This window comes from Monodon monoceros, unplaced genomic scaffold (assembly GCF_005190385.1).
Source record: "Monodon monoceros isolate NGI ecotype Baffin Bay Population unplaced genomic scaffold, NGI_Narwhal_1 Super_Scaffold_4, whole genome shotgun sequence".
NCBI classification, from domain to species: domain Eukaryota; kingdom Metazoa; phylum Chordata; class Mammalia; order Artiodactyla; family Monodontidae; genus Monodon; species Monodon monoceros.
The window spans coordinates 19,447,998-19,464,560 of record NW_021703781.1 but is presented as its reverse complement, the minus strand read 5'-3'; the positions used below and the strand labels follow the sequence as shown (position 1 = coordinate 19,464,560).

Here is a 16,563-nt window from a genome sequence, read left to right as displayed (position 1 = left end):
TTCTTTTACTTAGCATAATGTTCATTCATGTTTATAGTATTTATCAGTACTTCCTTTTTATTGCCAAATAATATTTCATTGCATGGATATTCAACTTTATGTTTATCCATTCATTGGTTGCCATTTGGATTGTTTCAACTTTTGCTATTATGATTGATGCTGCTATCAACATTCATGTAACAAGTTTTTATATAGACACATTTTCATTTCTCTTGGGTATATACCTAGGAGTGAAATTGCCTGGCCATATGGAACTGTGCGTCTTCCAACTTTGCTCTTCTTTCTCAAGATTATTCTGGCTACTCTAACATATTTTACTGTTAACTTAAGATAGGACACTCATACACTTAGAGATGATGCTGAGAATGTAAACAGCAGCTGAAATCAAAATGACCAGTGATTGGAGATTGGTATGCTCTGAGAATTTATTCCCGTACTTAGTATTTATCCCTGTGACCACTACATTTCAATACTTTGTATCACAGAGAAAACTGAAGTAGGATTTCCACAGGAAAAGCCATTCTCATTAATTAATGTATTAGATACAACTTTTCTGATTAAAATTTGTATTTAAAATCCATTGTATTACTATCACTATTTCTCTCCTGAGTTTAAACCGTGCATTTTCTATTTTCTCTAAATTATCATCAAAATTATTTGAGCAAAAGAGTTCTGGGTAGCTATTAAAGCTGTGTCTAATCAAATCCTCCTATAATTTCTAGAGAAATTAACATCAAAAGCAACTATCAAGGAAAAAAAAAACTTCTGCTAACTAATTTGGAGAAGGAAATGAAGACCTTATGCTCTCAATTTTGAAAAGTAGCTGATAATAAACAGTAAGTTTCTAAAGAGCCTAATCAAACATAAGCTTTTGCACAGCAAAGGAAACCATAAATAAGATGAAAAGACAATATACGGAATAGAAGATATTTGCAAACAATGTGACCAACAAGGGATTAATCTCCAAAATATACAAACAGCTCATACAGCTCAATAACAACAACAAAAAACCCCAAACATGCCAATCACAAAATGCACAGAAGAGCTAAAGACATTTCTCCAAAATGGAATACAGATGGCCAACAGGCACATGAAAAGATGCTCAACTTTGCAAATTATTAAAGAAATACAAATCAAAACTACAATGAGGTACCACTTCACACCAGTCAGAATAGCCATCATTAAAAAGTCTATAAATAATAAATGATGGAGACAGTGTAGAAAAAAGGAACCCGCCTACACTGTTGGTGGGAATGTAAATTGGTGCAGCCACTATGAAAAACAGTATGGAACTTCCTCAGAAAACTAATAGAGTTGCCATATGATCTAGCAATCCCACTCCTGGGCATATAACCAGACAAAACTATAATTCAAAGAGATACATGCACCCCTATGTTCATAGCAGCACTGTTTACAATAGCCAAGACATGGAAACGACTTAAATGTCCATTGACAGATGAATGGATAAAAAAGATGTGAGACACACACACACACACACACACACACACACACACACACACACAATGGAATACTACTCAGCCATTAAAAAGAATGAAACAATGCCATTTGCAGCAACATGGATGGATGTAAAGATTACCATACCATGTGAAGTAAGTCAGAAAGAGAAAGACAAATACCATATGATATCACTTATATGTGGAATCTAAAACATGACACAAATGAACTTATTTACAAAACAGAAACAGACTCACAGACTTAAATAGACATAAACTCAAATACATAGAGAACAGATTTGTGGTTGTCAAGGGGGAGAGAGGGTGGAGGAGGGATGGATTGGGAGTTTGGGATTAGGAGAAACAAAAGATGGAAACTATTACATATAGAATAGATAAACAAGGTCCTACTATGTAGCACAGGGAACTATATTCAATATCTTGTAATAAACCATAATGGAAAAGAATCTGAATATATATATATATATGTATATATGTATGTATAACTGAATCATTTTGCTGTATACCCAAAACTAACACAACATTACACATCAACTATACTTCAATAAAATAAATTAAAAAAGAAAAGATACACGGTCCAAGAGCTGAAAAATAAAATAATTTAAAAAATAATGGACTTCCCTGGTGGTCCAGTGCATAAGACTCTGTGCTCTCACTGCAGGGGCTCCGAGTCTGATCCCTGGTTGGGGAACTAGATCCCACATGCATGCCGCAACTAAGAGTCCACCTGCCACAACTAAGGATTCTGCATGCTGCAACTAAAGATCCCTGTGCTACAACTAAGACCCAGCACAGCCAAAATAAATAAATAAGTATTTTAAAAATAAATACATAAATAAAGTAAAAAAAATAAAAACAGGCCACTGTCAGAAACAATGTAAGAGCAACAAGTAAATCTTTGTATAACCTGAGGAATGAACAATGGGGGAATATCTCTCTTTTCGGTTATACTCAATCTGTGCGGCAATGAATATTCAATGTGTATTGTTTTAGATGTCAGAAATAAATTGATGATATAAATTAAGTATATGAATTTAGATAAAGCAATTAGTAGCCAGGTCCAAAATACTGTCGGGTTAGCAAGACGTTATTCTGCCTAAACATGATATGCTGCAAATTATAATTACCTGGGAAGCTGATCAAATAATACCATAAGTGAAAACCAAAATTGAACGTAAAGGGTCATTTCCATTAATGCAGAAAATATCAGCAATGCATTTTTCTACTGTGATATTGTTAGGGGCGAATATAAGACACTTGTGAGAGGTTTGTATGACTAAGGGGGCAAAGTAGGGTCATACTCTTTTCTGTTTGGAGAGAGTGGAAAGGCTTCACGGAGGAGACCCTTCTTAAAAGACTGAAAAAGAGTTTGCCACCAGAAAAAAGATAGTACAAAGGCAATTCTAATATTCTTGGAAAACCAGCCTACAAGGCAAGGGTGTTATTTAAGGAAGAATTCCGCCAATTGTATCCATACCAGATGGCTTCTGTGATTATAAGACTCCATTTATTAAATTATTATACATAATTGGTTCTATTTCTGGGATCTCTGACATAAAGATAATGCTTGGTCTGTTTTCAAGATGTAGCTCAAAGGTCAACACCTCCCCAAAGTCCTTCCTGGAACCTCGTCTCCAAAACTTACTCTTGGTTCCTCCCTCTTTGTTCCCTCTACATGCCATTTTCAAGGGGCAAGTGATAGGGGAGTAGTAACTAGCACATGGATAACACGAGGTATGGCCATGCCTTCTTCACCTAGGAAGACATATTATAGACAGGCTGCTGACTTGAGTTACTGAGGAGTGATCTTTTGGGGAAAGCTATGTTACTGAGAAGGAGTGTAATCAACAGTTTGAACAGCTGAAGAAAGGTTTTGAGGATCTAGACTTTCTTTGGCAGTTAAGGTATTAGTGATCATTGTGATAGTACTTTCAGAGAAGTGGAGACGAAAGATCAGTCTGATGATCATTATTAAAAGATTTCTTAGCATTTCTATGATGGAGTCCCCTTGTCCTGGGTTATAAATTGTTTTGCCTTAACAGCCTCTTTATGTATAGCTCTGAAAAGTACATCGTAAACTATTTCTGTTACCCTGGTCTCGATGGGACAACCTATTTAAATTCCCCACAGGGAGATCTTAAGGCACGATAGACCAGGATCAAGAGCGATAACCTGGGATATTCTAAATAAACTCTGGTGGTCTAGTGGGTTTAGGGCCATTTTTTGTTGTTGTTGCGTTACGCGGGCCTCTCACTCTTGTGGCCTCTCCCATGGCGGAGCACAGGTTCCGGACGCGCAGGCTCAGCAGCTATGGCTCACGGGCCCAGCTGCTCTGCGGCATGTGGGATCTTCTCGGACCGGGGCAGGAACCCGTGTCCCCTGCATTGGCAGGCGGACTCTCAACCACTGCGCCACCAGGGAAGCCCCTAGGGCCATTTTTTACTAAGGATATAAAAACTGGTGGAGAGAGAAGAAACAAAGTACTCTTGCAATTTATAAGGAGGTAACTGTAGGTAACAATATTTTTATATTCTTAGGGCATAGAAAGAAGGGTCTCAAAGACCAAGAGCAGTTTCCACTATAGCAGGCAAACTCAGCTTCTAGCTATAGTATATTTATATAGGTAACAGAAAAAGTAGCCTTTTAATTCCCCTGTCTCCAAAATCCAGAGAAAATTAGATATATACATTCTTGCTTTGCACAAAACAAAAAAATATTCATAATGTCAATGAATGGTATACTGACATTTAATTATCTTCCACTATAATCACTAATTTCCCTTACTGGTATATAGACTTTGTAATTGTTATTTTGGAAACACAGCATTTTGTTTGTTGGATCAGAATTACTACTACATTTGCTGGTACCTGCAGATATTTGAACATACAAAGGCTAATCAAACTATTACTTCTGAAGACTAGAATTAAAGGTGAGAATTTAGATCAAATAGACAATGTGATAAAAAAAATAAAAAGAAACAAGTGGTATTATAATTGGAAGACAATTATTTTTTATACAAAATTCTTTCTAGAAAATTCAAGAGAATCAAAGAAAACTCTACTGGATTTTTAAAGAGAGTAAAACAGGTGGCTCTTTATAACTGTTGAGGACTCAACAGCTTTAATATATACCAGCAATAACCAAATAGAAGTTTGGTTTACAGCTTAAATTAAACATAACTGTAAGGATTATCTTAAGGGAAATGCATGTAAATAAATCTTAATTAAGCTGTTCCTAGATGGAAGGTTAGACATTAAAAGATTTTAATTCTAGCCACTAATCTACTCCCCATTCTAAGATATATTTAGCTTGTTTCTAAAATTCATATGAAAGATTAAATGAACATTAAGTCATGAAAAAGATTTTTTAAACAACGGAGAGGGAAATGTCCTTCTAAATTTAAAACTTTTCTACAAAACCATAGCAAAAAATGCAGTACCAGCTGAGCAATGGTCTAACCTAGTGGGTCAGTGAACAATGTCAACAAAAATGGACATGTACATGGGACTTCCCTGGTGGTGCAGTAGTTAAGACTCCAAGCTCCCAATGCAGGGGACACAGGTTCGATCCCTGGTCAGGGAACTAGATCCCACATGCATGCCACAACTAAGGAGCCCGCCTGCCACAACTAAGACCGGGTGCAAGCAGATAAATAAATAAATATTTAGGGGGGGAGAAAAAAAAGGACATGTGGAAAATGAAGTGGATTTTTTTTTTTTTTTTTTTTTTTGGCTGCGTTGGGTTTTCGTTGCTGCTTGTGGGCTTTCTCTAGTTGCAGTGAGCGGGGCTACTCTGCTGCGGTGTGCGGGACTCTCGTCGTGGCCTCTCGCTGTGGTGGCTTCTTTGGTTGTGGAGCACCGGCTCGTGGTGTGTGGGCTCAGTAGTCGTAGTACACAGGCTTAGTTGCTCCGCGGCATGTGGGATCTTCCTGGACCAGGGCTCGAACCCGTGTCCCCTGCATTGGCAGGTGGATTCTTAACCACGGTGCCACCAGGTAAGTCCCAAGATATTGACTTTTTACTTACTAGGTAAACAATGACAAAATAAATTTCACCAGTAGATTAATTTTTTTATAGTAAAAATGTTTTTAACAACAAGAAAAAGATTTATTCTTTACTAAGTATTATAAATTAAGAATTTGGGAAGAATCCAGCCTTTTTCAGCCGTTTTTGACATTAAGCAATTTCTTTGAAGCCTTTTTTATAATTTCTAATACTGCATTCAAACAACCCATGAAGAATTGAGCTATATATTCTATTTCAGTATGCAAAGAGAATCAAAAACTCTTGAGTAGCCTGTGCTCGAAAACAATCCTATGTTCATTTAATCAAACTTTCTTCAAATTTAGGAAGTTGTAGAATAAAGAGTTTTTACCAGAAGTTTTACTGACTGTCACTCTTCTGCTTAACATGCTTCAGCAGTTGTCCATAATTTTTAATTGCAATTTTTAACATCCTAGCTCTTAGTTTGGGTATACCCCAAATTGCTAATCATCATCTCATAGGGTAAAACTAAGATAAATTTTGAAAATAATAGACTTTTAAAATTTAATTTTAATTTAATATGGAACTTTAATTTTCTGACTGGATACTTCAAATTAACACTGAATTTAATTTTAGTTTAAAATTTAATAATTGTATAAACATTATAGAACTATGTTACTTTAAAAAAAGAGCAAATAAAATAATTGTTGTAATACAATCTTAGCTCTAAAGATGCAGCAGTGACTAGGGTCCTACATCAGCTCCAATAAAAATCTGGGCTCCACAGAAGGACTTGGTTAGAGTCACAGCTAGGAGCAACGTTTATGTCAAGTGTCGGGTATCCAAAGAGAGATCACTTTTTAGCTTATCCATACCCATGTGAGAGAAAAGTGGGGTTAAATTTTCAACACAAATGATGGTGGCCACCCCCCCCGCGAACAAAACCAAAATCATCCATTTAAATCTGCCTGTATATTATAGTTAATGAACTTCATCCTTTGGGGGTGGTGGTGGTGATGATTAGGTGCATGTGGGGTGTTCTGGGGAGGTGGTGATAATTTATTTCTTGATCTGGATGGTTTGACTTTGTAAAACTTCAATGTGCTACACAGTTGTGAGTTGTGTACTTTGTGTATATTATAGCTCAATAAAAAGTTTCCTTAAAAAATGAACTCTATGGGACTTCCCTGGTGGCCCAGAGGTTAAGAATCCGCCTGCCAGTGCAGGGGACACGAGTTCAAGCCCTGATCCGGGAAGATCCCACATGCCGCGGAGCAACTAAGCCCATGCGCCACAACTACTAAGCCTGCACTCTAGAGTCTGAGAGCCACAACTACTGAAGCCCATGCACCTAGAGCCCGTGCTCTGCAACAAGAGAAGCCACTGAAATGAGAAGCCCGCTCACCACAACTAGAGAAATCCCACACGCAGCCAAAAAAAAGAGAACTCTATAAGCAAGCAAGCTAACATAAAAGTAGTTCTAATGGTACATTAGTGAACAGTAGGATTAAGTGAAGAAAAATGTTTTATAACAAAAGAAAAGCAAGAACAGTGAGAAATGTAAGTCAGTTTAACATCAACTGATAGCATCAACCTCTTGGCTTTTGCCTAATTTTGATCACTGAAGTATAAAATGTTTTTTTCACATTAGCAAGATTTTGTAGACAGCAAACAAGTAGCCCAGGACACCAACTACCCCTTTATTATGTTGACATGGTAATGCACAAAGAGGTGCCTGATTTGGGCACAGAAATAAGCAGTACCATGGTACAGGGTGAAGACAACCAAGGCAGATACTAGGCAGAAACTTGGAACAAAGGAATAAAAAAAGGGAAGTCTTTGAAGATTATATAAATGTGTAAATCCAGGTTAGATAGTTTTAAAACTTTTAGATACTTCAGCTTGCTTTACACCTCACCCCAGAAACTCTGGTCACATCACACCCAAATAGGCAATAAAACATTCACTTGTACATACTCATTGCCACACCTGCTCTATTGACTAATAAACAATCCTACGTAGGGGAACCCATGAACTGGTGGCCTGGTGTGAATTGCTCAGCACTGGAGCCATCTGGGGAAGGCTTGCTGTTTGAATTCTTCTCCCAACTCAAAGGCTCAGTTGGGGCGGGGCGGGGGGGTGGGGTGGGTGGGTAGTATAGGGAGTTAATAGAGCCTACTGTATCCAAGAAACTACATCACCCTTTCCACCAAGATCTACTGAATAACAAGGTAACTACTCCCTGACCAGATCCAAAGTGACAGCAGAGAAGAGTCACAAATGTCTGTCAAAGGCTAACAATTAAGGAGGAGTGTTAATGACCACCTGGCAAAGAAACATTTCCAAGATTAAAACAGTGTTAAGAACAAAGGCAAAACATTGTGAAACTGGCTTAGAAAGTTGTGCTACCCAGTTATAATTTGTTTTTAGGCTTTCTGTGTGTGACCTAGCCCTAACACCTCCCTTCAAGAAAAGGAGGCAAGAGCAGCATGATTAAAGTAAGATAGAGGGACTTCCCTGGTGGCACAGCGGTTAAGAATCCGCCTGCCAATGCAGGCAACACAGATTCGATCCCTGGTCCGGGAAGATCCCACATGCCGCGGAGCAACTAAGCCCGTGCGCCACAACTACTGAAGCCTGTGCGCCTAGAGCCCATGCTCCACAACAAGAGAAGCCACCGCAATGAGAAGCCCACACACCACAACAAAGAGTAACCCCCACTCACCGCAACTAGAGAAAAGCCCATGCACAGCAACGAAGACCCAATGCAGCCAAAAATAAATTAATTAATTAATTTTTTAAAAAGTAGGATAGAATTCAACCACTATTTCTACACATAAGTCTGCACACAGAGATGAGAAAATGTACATAAAATCACAAGATGCTTGATTTACGTTAATGTTTAATATCAAATACAGGACAAATGTAAACTATGCAAGATGATGAAAAGTAAGTTTGGAGCAATACAATCTACCAGTTGAAGGTTTATTAGATTCCTTAGTTTAAAATGATTTACCTTCATTTCCTCTCTCTCCTTTTTCTTCATTCCTCTATTAAGTATCCATATAAGACTCTTTTTTCTTTTTTAAATGGAGAGCTCAGCTTTTTTTTTTTTTAAATAAACTTATTTATTTTTGGCTGCGTTGTGTCTTTATTGCTGCACGCAGGCTTCTCATTTTGGTGGCTTCTCTTGTTGCAGAGCATGGGCTCTAGGTGCACAGGCTTCAGTAGTTGTGGCACATGGGCTCAGTAGATGTGGCTCGCAAACTTTAGAGCGCAGGCTCAGTAGTTGTGGCGCACGGGCTTAGTTGCTCCGCGGAATGTGGGATCTTCCCAGACCAGAGATTGAACCTGTGTCCCCTGCCTTGGCAGGCGGATTCTTAAACCACTGCGCCACTAGGGAAGTCCCTCCATATAAGACTTGATTGTGCTAGTGTCATTCAAAATAATAAAGTCCTAAAAACAATGTAGACTATAGAGAAACCTAACCATTTACTCTATTTTTTATTTAATCTCGAGAGCTCAAATTTGGGTTGGACAACCTTAGCAGACTATTAGTTCTAATACTTAAAATGGCCCATGTCTCAGGAAAGAGCTAATAATGTATACCAGAGCAATACTATTTCAAGATATAAATTCCAATTGAAAATATTCAATAACAGTCTTATTTAAGCTCTATATTCATTTACTCAACAGAAATTTATTGAGTCCTGAATATGTGCTGGGCATTGCTCCAGGCACAAGCAACATAACTTGGAAATTTTGCAACAAATAAACTTCGATTAACATTATGATTTTTCTAACACATATAATCATTTATGAGGCCTATTTTTTTCACAGATACACAGAATTAATTCTTGGTTTTGATATCAAGATTATTCTTTTGCCGGACTTCCCTGGGGGTCCCGTGGCTAACACTGCGCTCCCAATGCAGCGGGCCTGGGTTCGATCCCTGGTCAAGGAAGTAGATCCCACACGCTGTAACTAAAGATCCCGCATAAATAAATAAACAAACAAACATATAAAAAGATGGGGCTTCCCTGGTGGCGCAGTGATTAAGAATCTGCCTGCCAATGCAGGGGACAGGGGTTTGAGCCCTGGTCTGGGAAGATCCCACATGCCGCAGAGCAACTAAGCCCGTGTGCCACAACTACTGAAGGCTGCGTGCCTAGAGCCCGTGCTCCGCAACAAGAGAAGCCACTGCAATGAGAAGCCCACGCACCCAACGAAGAGTAGCCCCAGGTCGACGCAACTAAAGAAAGCCCATGTGCAGTAACAAAGACCCAATGCAACCAAAAATAAATAAATTAATTTAAAAAAAGATTATTTTGCATTGTGATTAGTAGATATCAAAATTTGCGTAAGTTCTTAGCAGCTATACTTTATTTCAGTCCTGTCTCTGAATTGCTTTTGTATTTGTGAAAAGAGCCAGATTCTGAAAAAAAAATTGCAAAAGGTAAAGAAAGTAATTTTGCTATAGCTGCTTCATGGAAAATGCTATATATCTTTTACATACCTAGCAACCCTTAAGAAGACTTAAGCCATTGATAGGACTTAAACAGAAAGTTGCTGCCAAAATCTTTAAGCTGCAGATTTCATATTTGTCTTCATAGAAAAAACAGAAGTATTGATATATATCAAAATTCGATCAGTGTAATTATTATTATGCTAGAGAAGGTTTGAATGGCGGGAAGAATCACCCAAAATTCTACCACTTAACCCAGCCACCTTGCTCTTTTGGGTCACTTACTCAAGAGGAAGCCAGCTGCCATAAACATATTTTCACCCTTTGCTACTTAAAGGCAAATAAGTAAAATATTTAGAAATATCTAACAGATACAGATTAACAAACCTATGTAAACTATCAGTGCCAAATATTGGGAGCCAATCCCTACCACTTATTTCAGCAAATATGCAAGGTTGTACGTGGGGGGAAACACAAAAGAACAGTAGCCATACCGTTAAGAAATACATAAGGGGGGCGGGGGGTGGAAGCAGGAAAATTATTACCACAAAAGTTAAGATGGAGGGGTTCTTGGGGCTTCTGGGAACCTAGAAAAATTGTATTTTTCACCTGGGTAGTTGCTTGATGAGTGTTCAATTTATAATCATAGGTCATCTCTACCTTTATATTTTACAAACTTTTTTTTTATATATTCCATAACGAACAATGTTGTTGCTTAAGAGCATTATTTTGTGAATAAAGATTCACAAATTAAAGTTTTTTGCCTTTAGAGATGACAGTGCTAAGGAAGATAGATTCGATCAGATGTATTATATATTAAATATATCGGATAGGGCTAAGATAGCTATATTTTACAATGTCAATGTAGTATCCTTAACATATTGATATTTTTAGCGAAGAAGAGATATTGAACTTTGTAATAGCCAGTCTCCAAGATGCCCCCAATCATCACCACCACCTGGTATTTATGCCCCTGCATAGTCCCCTCCCACACTAAATAAGGCTCAATAATGTAGCAACTTCCAAGGTTAACGTCATAAAAGACATTGTGACCTCCTCCTTATTATATTTTGATTGACTCACTCTGGGGGAAAACAAGCTGCTATGACATGAGAAAACATTTAAGAAATCCTATGATAAGAAAGTGAGTCCTCTGGTGAACAGCTATCAAGGAACTAAAGCCTCCTGCAAATGACATGGGAAGTGGACCCTCCAGCACCCTCCTCCCCAGTCAAGTTTGAGATGATAGAGACCTCTTCCGGAAGCACCCTCCTAAGTTACCCACAGATTACTGACTCACGAAAGTGATTAGATAATAAATGTTTTTTGTTCAAAGCTACTAAATTTGGGTAATTTGTAAAGCAGCAACAGAGAAATAATACTGAGCTTATCAAGTAATTACTTAGAATGCTCTTTATAAAACATAAACCAGATAGAGAACACATCCCTAATTAAAATACTTCAAAGGCTTCATGTTGTTCATGGACTAAAATTCACTATGGCCTACAAAACCATTCATGCTCTGGCTTCTGCCTACCTTTTTACCTTCTCCGATTTCCATTCTTTACCTCCTCAACTTCACTAGACTCCTCTTAGATTATTAAAGAATGTACTCTAGGGCTTCCCTGGTGGCACAGTGGTTGAGAGTCTGCCTGCCGATGCAGGTGTCACAGGTTCGTGCCCTGGTCCGGGAAGATCCCACATGCCGTGGAGCGGCTAGGCCCATGAGCCATGGCCGCTGAGCCTGCACGTCTGGAGCCTGTGCTCCGCAACGGGAGAGGCCACTCCAGTGAGAGGCCCGCGTACCGCAAAAAAAAAAAAAAGAATGTACTCTCTTCCTTGACCTTTGTACTTGCTGTTTTCTCTGCCTAGGAATGTTCTTCCTTGCATTCTTGGGGGTATTCTTTGCATACTCAGCTCCTTTTTGTCACCCAGTAGTCCTCAGCTTAAAAGTTCTCTCCCCAGTGAGGCTTTCCCTGATGACCCATTCATAAGAAGAAAACCCTGGAAGGTTCCCACTAAAGAGAGGAAAAAGATGAGACCATATTTAAAGCAATATAAACCTGGAGTTAGTATGTTAGACTAACTGTATTAAATGAAAAAAAGAAATTACTAGTTTAAATTTGGAAAGGAGAATATAAATTTCTCATTACACATTATGATTGTACATCTGAAATACATAAGAGAAATAAATTGGAAAACAAGAAGCATGTAAACTCTATGGGAACAAAACTTTAGAACACTCCTGAAGGACAAAAGAAGACATCAACAGATGGAAAGGTATAGCACTTAGGATAGGAAGACTAAACATCAAAAATGTAAATTCTCCAAATTCTCTCTGTAATATGGTTCCAATAAAAATACCAAAATCGAGGGACCTCCCTGGTGGTCCAGTGGTAAAGAATCTGCCTTACAATGCAGGGGACGTGGGTTCGATCCCTGGTCAGTGAACTAAGATCCCACATGGCGCGGGGAAACTAAGCCCACTGTGCCCTGGAGCCTGCATGCTACAACTAGAGAGAGATAACCTGCATGCCACAACTAAGCTTGCATGCTGCGACAAAAGATCCCACGCACCACAACAAAAGAAAGATTCCGCATGCCTCAACCAAGATGCCAAGAGCCGCAACTAAGACCCCACGCAGCCAAAAATAAATAATAAAATAAATCTTAAAAAAAAAAACCCCAAAATCGACAAGGTATTTCTTGCAAATAGACAAGGTGATCATAAACTTATACGGAAAAAAAAACAAGGCAAGAATATTTAGGAAATTTCTGAAGAATTAGCTCTATCAGATATTAAAACATATTTTTAAACCCAAATAATTAGAGTAATTTGATGCTGATACATAACATGATGTGACAGAACAGAAAATCTACTAATATAAACAAATACAAATCAGTAGGGAGAAGAAAGACAATTAAGTGGTGCTGGACAGCTGGGTAGCCAGTTGAAAAAACTCAAGTTGTGACTAACATTCTACACACAAGATGAATAAAACAGTTAAGTGTAGAAAAAAATGAAATCATTAAAATATTATGAAAAGAAAACTCGAGATTTGTAAGGTAGAAGTGGTAAAGATTTTTCTAATTAAGACACACTGAAGCCATAAAAGCAAAGTTTTCCATTAAAAATTTAACTCAACATTTCATCTCATTGGGGACTCCCCTGGTGGCACAGTGGTTAAGAATCCGCCTGCCAATGCAGAGGACACGGGTTCAAGCCCTGGTCTGGGAAGATCCCACATGCTGCAAAGCAAATAAGCCCATGTGTCACAACTACTAAGCCTGCGAGCCACAACTACTGAGACAGAGGTGCCACAACTACTGAAGCCCACGCACCTAGAGCCTGTGCTCAGCAACAAGAGAAGCCACCATAGTGAGAAGCCTGCGCACTGCAACAAAGAGTAGCTCCCGCTCACCACAACTAGAGAAAGCCTGCGTGCAGCAATGAAGACCCAACACAGCCAAAAATTTAAAAAAAGTTTTTTTTAAATTTCATTTCATTAAAAAAAATCTGTATGTTAAAAAATATGACAAACAAGGACTTCATTGGTGGTCCAGTGGTTAAGACTCCGCCCTTCCACTGCAAGGGGCGTGGGTTCAATCCCAGGTCTGGGAGCTAAGATTCTGCATGCTGTGCAGCACAGCCAAAGAAACAAGACAAAGAGAAAATATATTTGCAACTTATCACACTCAGTTTTCTAAAGGATCTTCTATAAAAATCAATAGAAGCCTAATAACTCAATAGAAAAAACGGCCCTTCTGTATTATTTCCTACTTTAAAATGTTATGGATTGACTGTCTTAAGTTTCTCAAGAGTGAATAAAATATAAAAATAAAAATAAAGATCACTCTGACTAACGTTTAGATATATCTTCACCAAAACTCTTACATGTGGGGACTGACTTGTGTGGGTGAATGTTTTGTGGAAATTGAGCAAATTGAAGGCAGGTATCTTATTTGGGATTCAATTCTATTTAATGTAACAGAAGACTGTCTAGTAACAGGTTTTAAAGAAGTGAAAAAAAATTCTCTCATGTTACAGAACTCCAGGTTTAAGAAGCCTAAGGTTGGTACAGCGCTTCTATTGGTATCATCAGGGACTCGTGCTCCTATCTTTCTTCTCCCCATCCTAGTACATATCTTCTATTATCAAGTCAATTCATGGTTCCAGTTGGCTGTGGGAGCTCCAGCCATTAAACCCATGTTTTATAAATGTTGAGGGAAAGGAGATAGACACAAAAGAGTACATTCTATATGACTCTAGTTGTATAGAAATCATGAAAAAGACCTGTATAATGAAGTGGTTATATAGTGGTTATCTTTGCATGGAGTTACCAACTGGGAGGGGCCAAAGGGAGGCTTCTGGGGTGCTAGAAAGATTTATATCACTATCTGGGTAGTGTTATACATATGGAGAATTCCTTGATATGTTCATTTATATTTTGACAAGACTATGCACTCCAAACGGATTGAAGAAACTGAAAGTACTCTAAGGTATTTAGTGTTCAGTGCCCAGCTCTTGTGCTCATCACTGCTGTCACCCTCCAAAGGCTGAAAAGTAACCAAGACAGGGAATTCCCTGGCAGTCCAATGGTTAGGATTCTCCCAAATTGGTTTGATACAATCTGATACAATTCTAATCAAAACCCTACCAGAGAGACTTCCCTGGCGGTCCAGTGGTTAAGATTCTGCTCTCCCACTGCAGGGGGTATGGGTTCAATCCCTGGTTGGGGAACTAAGATCCTGCATGCCGCGCGGTACAGCCAAAAATAAATAAATAAATAACCACGTCATACAGTCTGCTGGAATACATAAGGATGTGGCAATGGTCTTGCTTTAGGAATACCGTGGTTCCAATCCTATCTCCATTTTGCATTTAATGTTTTTTATTCTTCTGAAATGGGCATAAAAACAATGACTTTTCCCTTTTCCAAAATCATGAGTCTCTCTACAGGGATTTATGAGGCAATGTATGTCAGGTGCTTAATATGGTTCCTGATATTTAATGAGAGGTAGTTGTTATTATTTTACTATCATTATTATAGTCATCATCATTATTGACAAATGATAGGACAGTATCTCAAATGATCCTTTGGTCAAGAATTCCAAGTAAACTGGTCAATATCCTTGTGGATGTGAACACCCTCCTGATATGATACTGTTTCTCAGTTGAGAACTTCCTAAAGAAGCTAAATCCAGTTCTTCTTATAGCTCCGCAGATTTAGAAAACTCAAAGTAGTCATAAAACAATTTTGGAAATATGTTGTAAAAAGTTTGGTTTTGTTTTCAATATTGTATGATCTTCATTAAGGTGGCCCTATGAGACAATGAATTAGAAAGAATTTCAAAATAACTGATAAAAGTAAGATATAGGTGCAACTAGAGATTATCGTACTAAGTGAAGTAAGTCAGAAAGAGAAAGACAAATACCATATGATATCACTTATATGTGAAATCTAAAATATGACACAAATGAACCTATCTATGAAACAGAAACAAAATCAGGGACATAGAGAATAGACTAGTGGTCGCCAAGGGGGAGGGGGCTGGGGGAGGGATGGAGTGGGAGGTTGGGGTGAGCAGATGTAAGCTTTTATATCTAGAATGGATAAACAACAAGGTCCTACTGTCTAGCACAGAGAACTATATTCAATATCCTATGATAAACCATAATGAAAAAGAATATGAAAAAGAATGTACAAAAAAAAAGATATAGGAAACAATATATATAATTTAGTACCATTTATTTATGCTGTCTAATTATAAATGCACTGAATGCTGTCTAAAAGTAACAAAAAACTCTAAGACTAATGACCCTATATCACAAGATACCAACTGAGAATGGCCATACCCTTTTGTTCGTTAACATAAAAACCCAGGCTAAGAAAAATAGCTTCCTTTTTTCCCTGGGAATAATGGGGGTGGGTATTTTTCTAGTCCACATCTTCATGGAAAAAAATTGATTTAGTTTATATGTGGAATATATCCATTTTGAAAAATGTATAAGTGCAAAATACTTACCCACTTAGCAACTGGACACCCATTAGAGCTTTTTCCTTCTTTCCCCGTGTACACTACTATTTCTATCCTTATTGCGTTTCCTTTTTGACCATACCTGAGTATGAAACACAGTGAAGGGAAAATAATTGCAATACACTTTTAACATCTTCATGTGCATAAGATATAGATTTACAGAAGTACAAAATTCAAACACTCATAATTATAACTTAGTTAAAAATTTACTTTCGTGTGGCAGGTATTTTTATTTGTTATCCAGTTCTGTATACTTGTCCTTAAGGATCACTCTTTTAAACAATGGCCTGGCTCCAAGACAAGCAAAAGGAATGTGAATGCACTGTTGACAGAGGTAATTTTAACTATTTCTACCATTATACAATAATAAAAATAAGTATGTCTGCATTTAACAAAGATAGCCTTGCTTTGTGAAGGTCTTATTGAGTGCCCAATGGCTCAGTGTGAGTGACTCAGCAGGGACACCAGGACTCTATGCTTTTCCTGGGCCCTAAGAAACATCAAACTCATGCTCCTGGAAGTTTTCCATTCACCTCGAGTTTGTTCCCAGAGATGATTTCTCTGCATTGAGTCAGATCCCCAATAATGAATGATTTTAACA

General features: G+C 38.1%; 1 protein-coding gene across 3 annotated transcripts in view; it reads right to left on the bottom strand.

The window, feature by feature from the left end:
* The window catches only part of TET1 (tet methylcytosine dioxygenase 1), a 124,888-nt gene that overhangs the window by 26,132 nt on the left and 82,193 nt on the right, over positions 1-16,563 (bottom strand). For all 3 annotated transcript variants that reach the window (XM_029201204.1, XM_029201206.1, XM_029201205.1), the window contains one exon: positions 15,951-16,044. In XM_029201204.1, the coding sequence (XP_029057037.1) occupies positions 15,951-16,044 (94 nt within the window). The remainder of the gene's footprint in view (positions 1-15,950; positions 16,045-16,563) is intronic.